The following is a 14,841-nucleotide window of genomic DNA, read 5'->3' as shown; positions in this document are numbered from 1 at the left end:
ATATGAGAACTGAGGATTTCAAACACCCACTTTTAACACTGCTGCTGTGGATCTTGAATGCAGCCCACAATGCTCTTTCTTTTTTTTCTTAAAATGTTCAGCTGACTCTGCAGCGTGGCTTCCTGAAGTGGAGTTCACAGTCCACAGTGAGGAACTTTTAAAATCACAGCTGTTAGAGGAAGTTAACGCTGAGCACTTTCTGAGGCACAGAAAATCCAGAGTATTTTACAAACTTTGAAAACAGTGTACAGCAAAAACCTTTGTGGCTCACATTAACTGTAAAAGGATCTGATACAACAGATCAGACTGTAAAACCAGACTCAGATCAGCTGGTTTCATTTAAAGCAGGTTCTGGATGTCTGCAGCGGGGGATGTGGAGTACAGCTTCGCAGAGGAGCAGGACTTCCAGCAGGTCACAACATTTATTTTTTACTGTCAAGTCATTACACTGTTAAAATATATATAAATCTATTTAAACTTAAGTTTTCCTGCTTTAAAGGATAATTCCAGGTGATTATAACTTGGGTCTTTTTCATAATCTAGGCCATCCTTTGTATTTAAACACAGTGTTCACAATCTGAGTACCCTTAGAAATACACTGTTACAACTGATAAAAGAAAACTGACAGAACAACTACAGTAAGACCTCAGCTCTAATGAACCAGAATTATCCTTCAAGGTGTTTTAATTGAAGGAATACTGAACAGTTTGAGTTAAACTGACAGGTTAAACAATAGTTTAAGGATATACACACAGATAGCCGTGTGTAGCGGTACAGTTCTTGTTGCTGCAGAAGTTTTTGTATTAGTGTAAATGGGAACAACCTCACAAAAGCACTGATGGTAACATTAAGATGATCAGAGTTTGCAAGCAATATTGTTAGCATTTTCACATGCTAGAGTTCATGTTAGCTTTATCATGTGCTGTTAGCATTCCATGCTAAATGTTAACATACTGACTGACCTAATAAATGCTAATGTCGCTAATTATAACGGAATATCTCAGTTGCACTTAGACTATAGTTAACACAAACATCATGCAGGTCCTGAACATCTGCAGCAAGGATGACTACAGCGGGCTGGACTACATGGGTGCTACCTTTCACCGCTGGCTGAAGGAGCCTGGACGCCTCACCTTCATCGCTAGGATGAAGAACAGAGTGGTAAGGACTGAAGACATCACTACACAAAAATATTATGCATGTACCACCAGGTATTCTATTTCTCATATTTAAAACTCTTAATTTACATTTGACTGCCTTTGTTTTTTAGTTTGCTTACTCTATAACTAAAAAGTCTTAAAAAAGTCTAAAAAGCTCCCTTTTGTGTGCACCTGTAGGTGGCGCTGGAGTCTGCTCTGCTTGTGGATGGTGGTCAGACGGTCGTGTTTCAGGGTTTCAGGGTGGTTCCTGATTTGAGAGGTTCTGGAGTCGCTGTTGCCCTCCAGAAGCATGTGAACTCCTACATTCGCCACCACTACCCAGAAGTCTCTGCTGTCAGGATTAGCCGCGGAGACCAGCCTCCACCACAAACACTAGCCAAGTACAGACTCATAGCCAAAGAGGTGTGTTACCATTTGGGGACAACTACATAGTGGGGACACAACTCCTCTTTGGTGACAGATATTTGGTCCCCGGAAAGTAAATTTTTATATTATGACATAAAGACTTGATTTTGATAAGGGTTAGGGTTATGTTGAGATTTAAATCCAGAATATCTCTTCAAAGGTTGAAGGTACCCTGTGGATTTTCTTGTAAACAAACAAAACTCATTATATATTTACAGTCAGTATTTCTCACCAAGACTCACTGAATGTATCCTTGAGACCTGACAAACGTGTTGAATAATTTTGCTCAACAGTACCACCAGTGATCAGTGACTGTTCAGTTCTTCACTGCCACAACAGAACTGAACTCCTGATGTTGACTGTGTTGCCCTCTGCAGGCCATCTTGTCTCTGTGCTGTGAGGCAACCAACCTTGGCCCCTTCGTCGCTGAGCTGCAGTCCAGACTCTCCTGCCAGGCTGACGCCCCCCCTGGTGGTGGTCCAGTTACACTGAACCAGCAGCAGGTGGAGACCCTGATCCTGACCAACCATGTGATTTCCAACTTGCTGCCCGGCAAAACCATCATCAACGACTGGGAGCCTCTGAAGCCTGTGGAGGCCAACCTGGAGGTGCTGCGCCGCAGGAGTCTGGTGTGGATTGCAGACCGCGAGGTTGAGCCCACAGTCATCAGCCTGTGCACCGCACCGTATGCTGTCCCCTACCGCCATGACGCCCTGCGCATCAACATCAACATCTTTGGACACAGTTTGTCTTCGGTCTGCGCTGTGTTTCTGGCTCAACTTGAAGCTTTGCTGCCAAGTCTCCAAGGGTATCTGATCCTCCACACCTACGTGGACCCTGCAGTTTGGTCAGGGCTACGTCAATTCTGCCAGAATAATGCTAATGTGTCATTTTTCAAGGACTACTGGGAGGAGGTTATACTGGAGAAAGACCTCTGAATTGCCTTGGCTGTGTAGAAATCCTTGGGGGTTCCAGGGTGTCTTGAGGTTTATGGGGGGTTCCTTAGGGGTTTCATGGGTCAATGAGTGGTTTCAAGGGATCATGAGGCATTTTAAAGGGTATTTGTTAGACTTTAAATGTAATCTAAAGGGTATCACAAAATAATCAGTTGGGGTTTGAGTTCTTCAAAGAGGTATCCTTGGTACAGGAGGTCCTTGCAGAATTCCGCTCCATTTCAAAAATTAAAGACGATCCTGATGGAATTCCAGAAGAACTTTGTCGGAGTTTCAGGATCCTACATTTATTTCAACTGTCGTTTAAGGGTTTAAGGGGTTCTTGTTGGATTCCTGTAGTATTTCAGAAATCTTGGGATTCATCAAAGCCTTTGAGTGGTTTCAGAGAGTTACAAACCAAGTAAGGGGTTGTTGTATTTTGAATGTTGTTTTCAGATTTGAGTTGAGTCCTTGGGTCTTTAGCACTATACCAGCAGTTCAAGAGCATTTACTCCTCATGGGATGTGACTGATCCTTCACAAGTTTTAACATCTCCAGATGGGGTTCCAAAGATACTTTGTGGGGATTTCAGCTTTTTGAATGGGTTTCTTGGTTTGCTTCCAGATGTTGTTGAGGGGTTCTGCACTACAATAGGTAAAGTTGGCTCACTGATGTCAAAATTAGACACTTTTGATTGTTGATTGTATCTGAGAAATCTCAATCATGAATATTAGGGGCATATTTTATTACCAAATCTAAATGTGAAGTCTGTTTTATCATCTGCATGTGACATATCTGCCAGTAGGAAGACTCTTCTCTTTTAATTCTTTATTGCATGTATGGAAGATAAGGTTCACAGTTTATGATCTCACATGATGTTCTTTTTCCTCAAATGTGACACTGTCAGTATATTTCCAGTCTGTCATCCACTGTTACAAACAACAAAAAAAGTCTCAATAAAGCTTTGGACACTGTGGAATGACTGGTTTATTAGTGGTTTCCTAAACACAAATGTTTATCCAGGTTTTTGAATAGCACTAAATATTACACTCTTCCTGAAATAAATACACTCACCTGAGGATCTTTGACCAGAATCACATCTATCTTTGCCAACTTAAAAGGCCCCAGCCTTTATCACAATGTTTTTTTGATTTCCACTTTAATAGAATGGCTGTAAGGGGGTTTCCATGATCTTTTATGCACCTCTGGGGATTCTTAGGGAATTTAGCTCAAGTTGGGCCAAGGGACAAGACAGGAAAAATGCAAGTTAGGCCACAGCACTGTAGCACTACTTCACAGACAGACCTCCTGTGTTACACTTGTGTCGACTTTGACCATTGGCCCCGGAAACTTGGGTAGTTTTTTCACAGCTACACTTCCCCATAAAAGATAAAGACACATAAAAAAGATAAAGGTCAACGACATCATCAGATACATTTACCGGTGAGAGACAAGCGGTGAAGTCATTTACAGATCTTCAGTCCTCCACCCAACTGTTCGGGATTAATAACTGATGAAAAGCCACAAACTGCTGACTTTGTCAGGATTCATGCAGCTGATCGGTCCTCCTCCCAGCTGCTGCACCATCAAGTTAGACACAACACGACACAACAATTTTACCATCAAAATAAAAGTTATCGTAAAGAAAAAGGTCGTTTAACACTTTCCTGACTGCAACATTTTTAACGTTTGTATTCAATTAATTAATGTACAACAACATTTGGTGTTATCATGAAATTGTAGTATTTGCTGATAGGTGTCAATCAATTTATATTGTTTATGTATAAAACTATCTGTAATATTTATGATTATTTATAGAGATCAAATGTGATGGCTTTATTTTCATAGAGAGTAAGTGAAAACACAACAGGAATAATATAAAATATATCTTCATCAAACAAATACTGTTAATTAATAAACACTTGAAAATCTCCTTACAGTGTAACGTAGTGTTATAAATGACTTAAATGTTAATATATTTCTTAGAATTGCTTAAAGTTCAGTTTTTCTAAAGAACTTATGTGAAACTGTAAATGCATAAAAGGCTGTATGGAAAAAAACGATATATTATGTATAGAGGTATAGAGACAGTTCTCAGTTGGTACACTCCCAAATAACTAAACATGTCAAGCTGATATATGAAGTATATTATTTAATATACATATTAATTTTGTTGACAAGTAAACATACAATTGTATATATGTGGAGGATGAAGTCACTAAAGATATAATCACAACAAGTGAAAAGTAAAACAAGTAAAAAGTATCAACAATTAAAAAGAAAAATGAGCCTTTATTCTGAAAACAGGAAGCGCGATGTGTGATTGTGTCGCACTTGACAGCAGCTCCATCATAAAGCGAGATCAGCTGATGGGAACTGACTCACCACTTCCCGGACAACATGTGAAGCTCATCGAGCTGTTTCCTCTGAGGAAGAACAAACGTTAGAGTGGATTTTATTCGAATCCAGTAGAATCTGTGTCTACTGAGCAGGAGCCGCAGCTCGATCCGGAACCAGGTAACACTGCGGACCCGGGGGGATGTGTTGACTCTCGGTCGGGTTCAATTCTCCAGTCTCAGGTTCAGAAGAGACGGAAACACGCACCTCATCCAGAGTCAGTGTCATCACATCAGTCCTGCAATTGGATCATTTTCATTTCTATAGAAACAAATTACTATTATTATTACTATTATTGTTATTATTGTTATTTTTATTGTTATACTACAATGACAATTATGGAGGGGGTGGAGGGGGGGGGGGGGGGTAGAAGAAAGAACCTCTGAAATGTAGTAGAGTGGAAGGATAAAGTAGCATAAAATGGAAATACACAAGTACAAGTACCTCAAAATGAAAGCAAATGCGCTTCATTCCTTTCCACCACTGCTAACAGAGTCACTGAGCCTTCAGCTTACATGTTTTTAATATTGTTCAATGACCCAACCAGGTGGAGCTATGAATCCCTGAGTGAAAACAAAGGTGTCTGTTATGAAAGCTAATATCAAAAAGGCAGAACAGTTACTAAACCAGCGCACAAGATGATTAACATGAAGTGATAAACTTTATATTGATGTCAAAACATCTGTACACAATAATCCTCCATTGTCTCACTGCTCATGACTGAGCACCAGTGTTTGCAAAATTTAGATCATACAAGTGTAAAAATAAAAGTGAAGCTTTTACTTTTCTCTTTGTGCCTGTAACTCTTTAACCAAACGTGTTAAATCACGTCCATGGCATCAGCAGACTACATGGAGCATCCAGCAGATGTCACATGACTCACGGGGTGACATCTCTCTGGACTTTAGTGTCTAAAAAAGATCTTTGCTTGCTTCACCAAACTCTTTTGTGGTATCTCTGTTCCAGCTGCACCGACCACGTTCACTTTTTCTTACTTTACAGTTCATTTATTTTGTTGCCTCATATCTTGACGTTTTTTACCCTCTCACTCTGTTTCACTTCCCTGTCCTCCACAGTTTTGCCCAACCCTATTTCCATTCTACACTGAGTAAAACATTTTTTATTATTAATGTTTTTTGAATGTTAAGTGATTAGTTGATTGACAGAAAAATAATCTGCAGCTATTCTGAGAATCAGTGAATTATTTCAGTCATTTTCAAGCAAAAATAGTGAAAAAAGTCAAAGATTTGCAGATTTCTGCTTCAGTAAAGAGAAGATTTGCTGCTTTTCTCTCTCATGTATCATTGTAAACTGAATATATGGGGATTTTCAAACACGATTTTTGATGTTTCATAGAGTAAAGGATTCATTAAAAAAATACATTTTAATCAAAAAATGAAAATAAACCTCAGCTGCAACCCTAATATGTATTCAAGTATTTCTTATTCATAAAAGTCACTGCATATTTACAGTGTTTGTGCAGCTGCGTGCTTTGAAACATGTGTATCAGCTCCAGGCTGTTTACTCATCAGCTCTACCTGCCAGAGACACCTCGGCGCCGGCTGTACAGTGTTGTCAGATGCACTACATTCATATGAGAGGGAGCGAAACAGTCGTTGTAGATAAATAACATACAATTCAACTTCCCTCTGTCAGTTAATGAGGACCTGTATTACAACTGGTCCAGTTTTCCTGAGTGTTAGGAATGAATACAGACAGATATGGTAAGCTTTTGTAGCATAGAGGTCAAGGGTCAGAGGTCATAATGTGTGGTTTTATCTGTGCTGTATTTTCTTCGTGTCACAGACTCTCGGCTCCTGTGTGAATCCATGGCGGGTGTTTGAGAGCTCCTCCCCTGCTGCCTGACTCAGAAGGGACAGAGGTGGTGCAGAGAAACCAGAGCAAACATGTCTCTCGGAGGTAGAGTCTCCTCCTCTGTCCTCCTGTCTCCTGGGCGGGAAACTGCGGGGCTGCAGGTCAACCCGGCCAACATCCCCGCCCTGGAGATTAAACTGGGGGCACTGGTGGTCCTGCTGTCCGTCACACTGCTGTTTGGATTCGCCCCTCTCTGCCTGGTTCGAGGGGCGGGGCGCTGCAGCGTGGACCCAGGTGAGGAACCCGGGGAAACTGGTCTTTGTACAGGAGAGAGTTTCAGTTCTGAAATTAAAGCACAGGAATCATCATCATCATCAGAATTAAAGTCGGGACGAGACAAAGATCATCCAGTGACTCTCAACATTTGCCCTCATACCCCCTGAACAACCGGAAGGCTTTTATTGTGAAACAGATGAATGGAGCCTTAAGTGTCATTAAAAGCAAATATCAAGAACGGCAAATGAATGCCTCAAACTGGAGATGTGATTCAACGTATTTATAGACCAATGGAAAATATCTCCATCACACATACTGGTCACACTGGTGAGCTTTCGACCAGCTCCTGGTTCCAGTGTCTTCTGGCTCCACTCACTAACCCCTGTGATTCATATAGGTAACTCGGATCTAACAATGTGCAGCAGGTCTCAGGCTGATCCCAGTTCTCCGTCTTGCAGATTTGCGGCGCAGGCTGCTGAGTTTGATCAGCTGTTTTGCTGGAGGAGTTTTCCTGGCCACCTGCCTGTTGGACCTGCTGCCGGACTACCTGCAGGGCATCAACGAGGCCTTCAGCAACGCCGGGATCACAGTAAGACCACGCCGGTCAAAAGACAAAGTCTTGTTAATACACATACAGCAACATCAACACGTAGGCCATCGTTCACATGTAACACAACCATAAACTGACAGAAAGGATTCATACAGACTCACATGTCTGCTGTCGCTGCAAAGTCAGTTTAACAGAAAACTCAGTTAAACAGGAACTTTGGACAAATAAAAGTGAGAATATGTTGATGTTCACAGCTTGATGACAGGTTAGTGAATTTCCCCAGAGTCACCTCTTCCTCTGGGGAAAAGGGAACCCAGCACCGTGCAGGTGTGAGATGCAGTTAACTGACGTGTTAGTGTCCTTACACAATCTTGTTTGTTGAACAAGGGGAGGAGCCTTTTATAGAAGCTAATATCAAAAAGTCTAAAAGACTACATAAACAGCCTCAGCCAGAAAAAGTCTATTAAAATGAGATAATAAACTCTATAATGATGTCAAAACATCTCTACAACAACTAATCCTCCATTGTCTCACTTCTCATGACTGAGCACCAGTGTTTGCTAAATTTAAAATCAGACATTTATATGACAAGCTCACACTGGAGATGAAAGGGTGCGCTATCAGCTAGCTAACATTAGTTAGCTCAACAGTAGCTTCAGTCAAAAGTTGTGTGTTCATCTGTAGACATTTGACACAATCTGGTTCCCCCTGTAATTCGAACCCTGAATTTCCCTCAGTTTTCAGAGATTCTACTGAGTCAGTTGCATCAGTTGAGTTTTGCTTTTGTGATTAAACCATTAAAACATTGAACCATTTGTCTCAAAACATCAAGAAGAGTCGTGAAGTCAGCGAACTGACTCAGTAACGTTAACGTCTGAGAGGAATGAATTCAGTCAGGGTTTGTTTTATCGTTTGTGAATTCAGCTCTTCTTTTCCAGGAGAAGGATTTGTGTTGTTTCTTTTTTCACAAGTTCCATCGTCTGGCTTTAAAGTTCAGTGGGACACCCTCAGGAGGCGGCCTCGAGAGTTAAAAGTACTTTTTTCCATCTCCAATTCATTCTCAGAATCATTCACAGTGGAGTTCGGTCTTTATTAAAGAATCACACACAGAAAAGGAGAAAAATAGTGTTTCACAACCTAAAAATGAAGCAATGTCTGCGATGATGTCAGTGTTTGTAACCTGGTTCAACAAAATACTGAGTTCTTTTTTCCTGTTTTATGTTTTTTAATTGTGCAGTAATTCACAAGCAAAAGCAAAGATCAGACAAAGGTCTGAAAGAAAAAGTCTATTTTTTATGTAGCTTTTCCTGCCTCAGATTTATCTTAATATGAAATGTTGACCTGATGATGGCGCTAGCTGTAAAGTCATGATAACTTTAGTGATCATAAATTATTATTATTATTATAGTTGTTATCCTGAGTGGCAGTTTTCATGACAGTCCATCCCTCAGCTGTTCTGACATTTCACTGACGGCCACAATTGTCAGCCTCGTGGTGGCGCTTGAGGAAAATTCAGAGGATCACCAAAGTCATCGTGATTCATCCTCTGGGTTCTGTGTGTATCTGTAACAAAGTTCATGGCAATCCTGACCACAGGGGGGGACTGACAGGCGCTGCCGTCCCTGCAGCCGCGGAGCTAACAGGAACAAAACTGTGTTTAAATGTGGAGTTTGTAAAAACAGAAAGTATCAGACTGATCTAGGAGGAGGGTCAAGGCTGAAAAGGGATGCTGCTGGGAAACCTGGTGTGTGTGTGTGTGTGTGTGTGTGTGTGAGAGAGAGAGACAGGCGGGGCATGTTTAACGGGAATCGCTCTCCTCCCTCCAAAAACACACTGTTGCATGAACCTCCAGCGGCTCCACAGACAAAAGTTAAAGATTACTGTCACGCTGTGTGTGTGTGTGTGTGTGTGTATACGTGCGTGTGTGTTTGTGTATACGTGCGTGTGTGTGTGTGTGTGTGTGACCCTCTCCCTCCCTTTTCTTCCCGCTCTTCCTGCCTTACACCACATAGTGGTTTATGTGTTTTTATGCTGCTCTCCAGAACTTGTTGTTTGTCCTGAGGTTGTAAATTCAGCTTGTCAGGCATTGAAGTGCTTTTAATTTGAAAAGAAAACAACAGACTTTATGAAGCTTTTAATTTGTCTTTTGTTGTTAATCTAGGAATCATGTAGTAGGTGTATTTAAGATCTTAAAAATACAATTATGAATATATTGTATTAACACTCAGCGACCATATGTAAAGTGAAAGGAGTCTTTAATCCACAGAGAACTGTCCTTAACTTTGCAGCTCTAAGGAGCTTGTTAGCCTCTTAGACAAGGTCAGAGAGCAGCTGGTGAACATAGTGGGGCATTTAGCAGCTGAAGAGACAGATATTTCCCTCAGGAGCTGGTGGAGACCAAACACAGAGCTAAAAGAGGGAACACTGGACTCAACTTGGCTAAAAATCATTAATGCAGCTTTAATTCATTAATTGAAAAACAGTTTAAACAAAAGGAAAAATTGAAATAATGTTTGGATTTAAGGAATAAATTGTAGTATGGTGTTTATTTTTTTATATTTTTGTATTTTTTAAATCTAAAACACTCCTAAAACGCTCCTTATACGTGGCATCTGTGTTGAGGGTGTTCACATTTTTGCCAACAAGTCAACACATGAGATGAAACTGACTCTGCTTCAGGGTTTTCTTCATACTTATCTCAGATCTGAATCTTCTCCACATCCGCTGGTTTTTCAGCCCTCAGCAGTTTGTCGTCCTGTGTCAACAGAGACGATGACAACAGATCAGTCTTTAACAAACTTAACAGCCATTTCAAGTTGGAAATTTAGAAAAAGACAGTGCGCTATATTTCTATAGGTTTCTGTGGGAGTTTCTGATATTTGCAGCAGGTACTACAGAAAGTTTTGCAGCTCACAGTGAATCTCTTAATCATTAAGGATGAAAATAAACTTCTATTTTAATTAAAGTTGTATATTTGTTCATTTAATCAATTATAATAAAAATGTTTTGTATAATTTAGGCCCAGTTTTAAGATTTTAGAAATATTTTCTCTTAGAATTTCCAAATCTGAACTGCTTTCAGCACTTTCATTTCACCTGCCAGCTCAACTTGTTTCTGCACTTTAATGTAAAGGAATAGTTCAACATTTTTGCTTTCTTGCTGAGTGAGATGAGAAGACAGAACAGGTGACAATAACCTGAACGAAAACCAACCTGTGAAGTTATTTCTGTCTGTTTCTGTTCGTCAGACGCAGGTGGTGGCTTCATACTGAGCGAGCAGACATTTCAGTGGCATTTTGTCATCAAACTCTCTGTGAGGAAGAAAATGAATCTATTTACCAAAACATTAAACTGCTCCTTTAAAGTTGAGCTTCATTGATGTGGTTCAGCTTCCTGCTTATAAATCCACACCAAAGTTCTCAAATCATTTTCTCCACATATTAAATCATTTGACGTTTCACAGCTTGTTCCTTTGATAGATAAAGTCTCTGAGTCTCTGAGCTGGGGTCGTTGGCATCACTTTGTTCCGGGCTGCGACCTTTAATTATTCATCATCAGTATCAAGAAAAACATGGTGGCGAGTGGTAAAGCCAAACTCTGCTTCTCTCCTCACAGCTCCAGTTCCCTCTGCCTGAGTTCATTGTGGCCATGGGCTTCTTCCTGGTCCTGGTGCTGGAGCAGGTCGTCCTGACCTTCAAGGACCAGTCATCCTTGTACTTAGAGGAGCACCGGTCTCTGCTGGTGGACTCCAGCGTCCAGGCAAACGACAGGAACGGATGTCATCACTCCCATCACCCCCATCGTGGATCACACGAGGCTGAAGGCGGCCACTTCCACGTGGACTTCAGCTCTCAGTCCGCCCTGCGTGCCTTCATCCTGGTCTTCTCTCTGTCTCTGCACTCTGTGTTTGAGGGTTTGGCGGTGGGGCTGCAGGAGGAGGGGAAGGAGGTGCTGGAGATCTGCCTGGCGCTGATGATCCACAAGAGCATCATCTCCTTCAGCCTGGCCTTTAAGCTGTGTCAGAGCCGGCTGCGGCGCTCTGTGGTGGCCGGCTGCCTGCTGCTATTCGCCGTGATGTCCCCACTGGGCATCGGCCTTGGTATCGGCCTCACCGAGACCAAGGCGCTCCCGCAGCACCAGCTGTCCCGCTGCACGCTGGAGGGGCTGGCGGCGGGGACCTTCATCTACATCACCTTCATGGAGATCCTGCCACACGAGCTCAGCTCCCCAAGGCACCGCATCCCCAAGGTGGCCATGCTGCTGGTGGGCTTCGCCGTGGTCACCGCGGTGCTCTTCATCAAACTGTAACCATGGTGACACAGAGATTTGGGAAGAATGTCTGCCAACAGGCTCGTCCATCTGAATCAGAGAGTTCAAGGCAGCAAACGTCTGATAGAGTCAGTTAAAATCTAAAAATCAGGGTTTCACAGACCTGACGACAGAAACCGTTTCCAATCAGCTCTTTAGCAATGAGGAAAATAATTCAGATATTTTAGGAATATACACAAACCAGGAAACTGCCCAGAAGCCCCAAAAGACCCACGTCTGCTCCACATCATCTGATGATTTGATAAATCCCAGTTTTGTCTAAGATTTGCACCACTGAGGTCGAAGATCAGCTACAACAGGTCCTCCGTCCTCCAGACCGCAGCTCCGGTCTTTCAGAGAGACTCTGGTGTTAAGACCTGAACTGTGTCAGTTCATACTGAAGTCGTTTGTTTAAAGTGTTTTATCAAACCGATTCCGTTTTTTTCTGTTTTCCAGTTATTAACACACAGAAAACCTCGAGCAAGGTCGTATTGTTCCAACAATTTAATTTCGTTATTAACACATCTGACAGTTATTTTCTTTAACAACTGATTGTTCAGTGAATAAAATGTCAAATAATGGAGAAAAAGATCCGTCATTATTCCCAGAAGCCCAGGTGAACGTATTCAAGGAGCTTTTTTTCTCTCAAAAACCTGAAAATGTTGATTTCACGCTAGTAAATATTCACATTGATCCTTTGTTTTTTTTGCATTTCTTTCTTTAAAGATGACTGAAACTATTTATTATTATTATTAAAATAGTTTTCAGTTATTTTTCTGTCAGTCAACTCGATTAATCAACTAATCATTTCAACTGTAGAGTACTGGTTGGCTTCTGGTTAAGCTGAAGTGTAGTGGGGTCGTTGATCACATTAGGTTTTCCACATTGATGCAGTTTAACTTCATACTCCACCTTAAAATTGAGCACCAGACGTCTGTTGTGGGTTTGAGAGGAGGCTCTGAAACTTTTCTCTCCTGCTTCTTCTTCTCTGTCAAACTAGATTCAAAACATCAACAGGAACTTTTCAGATCACCCCCTGCAACATTTCAGTCACCTTTCAACTCCACCGAGGAGGTTGCATGTTCTGTGTCTATCTGTCTCTTTGTGTCTGTTTGTCACCAGGATTATGCAAAAAGTACTGAACCGATCTGCACAGAACTTGGTGGAGGGATGGGTCATTGGTCAGGGACGAACCCACTGACTTTTGGGGCAGATCTGGATCATTTACTTTAAATTTGATTTTTTTCCTCTCAAGTCTGGTGTATTTTGTTTGACAGTGGCCTTGGTGGAGGTCTGAGCTCTCTGAATGTTTTAAAAGGAGTATTTCTTTTAGGTTTTTAAAGTATCTCTTTTCAAAACCAAAAATTGTGCATCATCATCATCATCATCATGATCATGATGATGATGATGATGAGTTCAGAGTCCTGCTCTCCACCGGGAGAGATCAGACTTAAGCAGATTTGAGGTTTCAGGGTTGGTTGCTCTATAATCAAACCAACAGGATTTTCCTTCAAATAATTTATAGTGTTAAATTTCAGGTAATATAGTGAAAAATATCGGTTACAACTCCTGAGACACCAAAATGACGTCTTCATACACCTTGTTTTGTCTGACCAACAGTCTGAAAACCCAAAGATTACATTTGTGAAGCTGTAAGCAGATAATGTTTTTTTTTTAATGATTGATAAATGACTTGAATGCAAAACTGTCAAACATCAGATATGTGGTAAATGTAGAAACAGCTCATTAACACCCGCAAATCCCGTCAACAAACATGTCACATGATCAAATATGTCGCATTTTTAGTCTGTGAATCAGTCCAACAACAACAACAACCATCTGTAACTGAGACCAAACCTTTCAGCTTGTAGCCGTAATATGTGAATTTTGTCTTTGTTGAGATGAAGAGGCAGAAACAGGAAACTCTTTGTGTCCCGATGAACAGATTTTCCTCTTTTCACTTCAAGTTTGAAAGCCAGTCTTGTTATTCAGAGGAGGCTCTGCAGAGAAACGCTGTGCTGAACAAACACAATAGTCTGGTTGTTGCTCAGTCACACACAATTTACATCAGAACTGGACGCTGACATGTCAACTCTAGTTGGGGGAAACCTTGTACCACCTGTTTAAGACCTGCTTTGATTTATTTCCTCTTGCTTTAAATGGTTTCATGAGCTGAAAAAGGTGCAGAAAATGCTCTTTGATAAAATCCTGAAAATGAGGCGTTGATGTGTTGACACTGACATGTTTTAGAAAATGACACCTAGAAATGTATTTTTGTAATTATATCACAAAAGTCAATTTAAGGACGACAATGTTTTAATCATCGTGTTGAATGTATGAAATGTGTGTTACATTTTGTATTGTGATGATACAGGAAAGACTGAATTAAACATAAAATAGTTTTTCAGATCAAACACTGGCTGATATTTTTGAATTTTGTTTTATCTTTCATGAATTATAATTAATTTGTATTATTAATGTTATAATAATAATAATTATTATTATTAGAAATATCATATGTCTTAAATAATTGCTTATTGTTGATTCTGGAAACAATAGTTTGAACCAAAAATAAGCTATTCACTAAAACATTTAATGAAGGGTTAATAACAGACTATAATGTAGTTGTAATCAGTTCATTAAGTGTTAATTAAAGAACAATTATATGACAATCGTTGAATATTATCACGCGTGTGTTTTATAGTATAATCTCCAGCTGCTCATGAATGTGTTAATGTGGTTTTTTAAGATCAATAATGAAATTTAATACTCAGTTCTGTATTTTTTATGTGTAGGTCCAAGTTCAAAGACTTCCACAAGGCCAGAAATAGAATTATAATGCAGAAATAATTCATCTATTATTTATCGATTATATATAACGTGTTTTAAAAGAGGGCAGATTTAAAGAATTAACTTAAATGAAAACTAAAACTTTAATTAACACACACAACAGGCTGAATCAGCCCACACACTCTCTCCAGGAAATTCATGTTTTCTGT

At 40.5% G+C, this 14,841-nt stretch overlaps 2 protein-coding genes across 2 annotated transcripts; both read left to right on the top strand.

Moving 5' to 3' along the window:
- Window positions 1-121: 121 nt before the first annotated feature.
- Window positions 122-3,479, top strand: LOC139613072 (histidine N-acetyltransferase-like). Its single transcript, XM_071469397.1, has 4 exons — window positions 122-412; window positions 1,042-1,161; window positions 1,338-1,562; window positions 1,943-3,479. The coding sequence occupies exons 1-4, from the start codon at window positions 356-358 to the stop codon at window positions 2,501-2,503; spliced, it is 963 nt and encodes a 320-aa protein (XP_071325498.1). The 5' UTR covers window positions 122-355; the 3' UTR covers window positions 2,504-3,479.
- Window positions 3,480-4,868: 1,389 nt separating this feature from the next.
- LOC139613291 (zinc transporter ZIP1-like) lies at window positions 4,869-14,256 on the top strand. Its single transcript, XM_071469819.1, has 4 exons — window positions 4,869-5,014; window positions 6,701-7,003; window positions 7,444-7,574; window positions 11,150-14,256. Exons 2-4 carry the CDS (start codon window positions 6,802-6,804, stop codon window positions 11,840-11,842), a joined length of 1,026 nt encoding a protein of 341 aa, XP_071325920.1. The 5' UTR covers window positions 4,869-5,014; window positions 6,701-6,801; the 3' UTR covers window positions 11,843-14,256.
- Window positions 14,257-14,841: the final 585 nt, after the last annotated feature.

This window comes from Trachinotus anak, unplaced genomic scaffold (genome assembly GCF_046630095.1).
Source record: "Trachinotus anak isolate AG129_WGS33_773 ecotype Australia unplaced genomic scaffold, CSIRO_AGI_Tana_v1 ptg000032l, whole genome shotgun sequence".
Lineage (NCBI taxonomy): Eukaryota > Metazoa > Chordata > Actinopteri > Carangiformes > Carangidae > Trachinotus > Trachinotus anak.
Note: the sequence above shows the minus strand (reverse complement) of the source record. Positions and strands in the feature narration are given on the sequence as shown.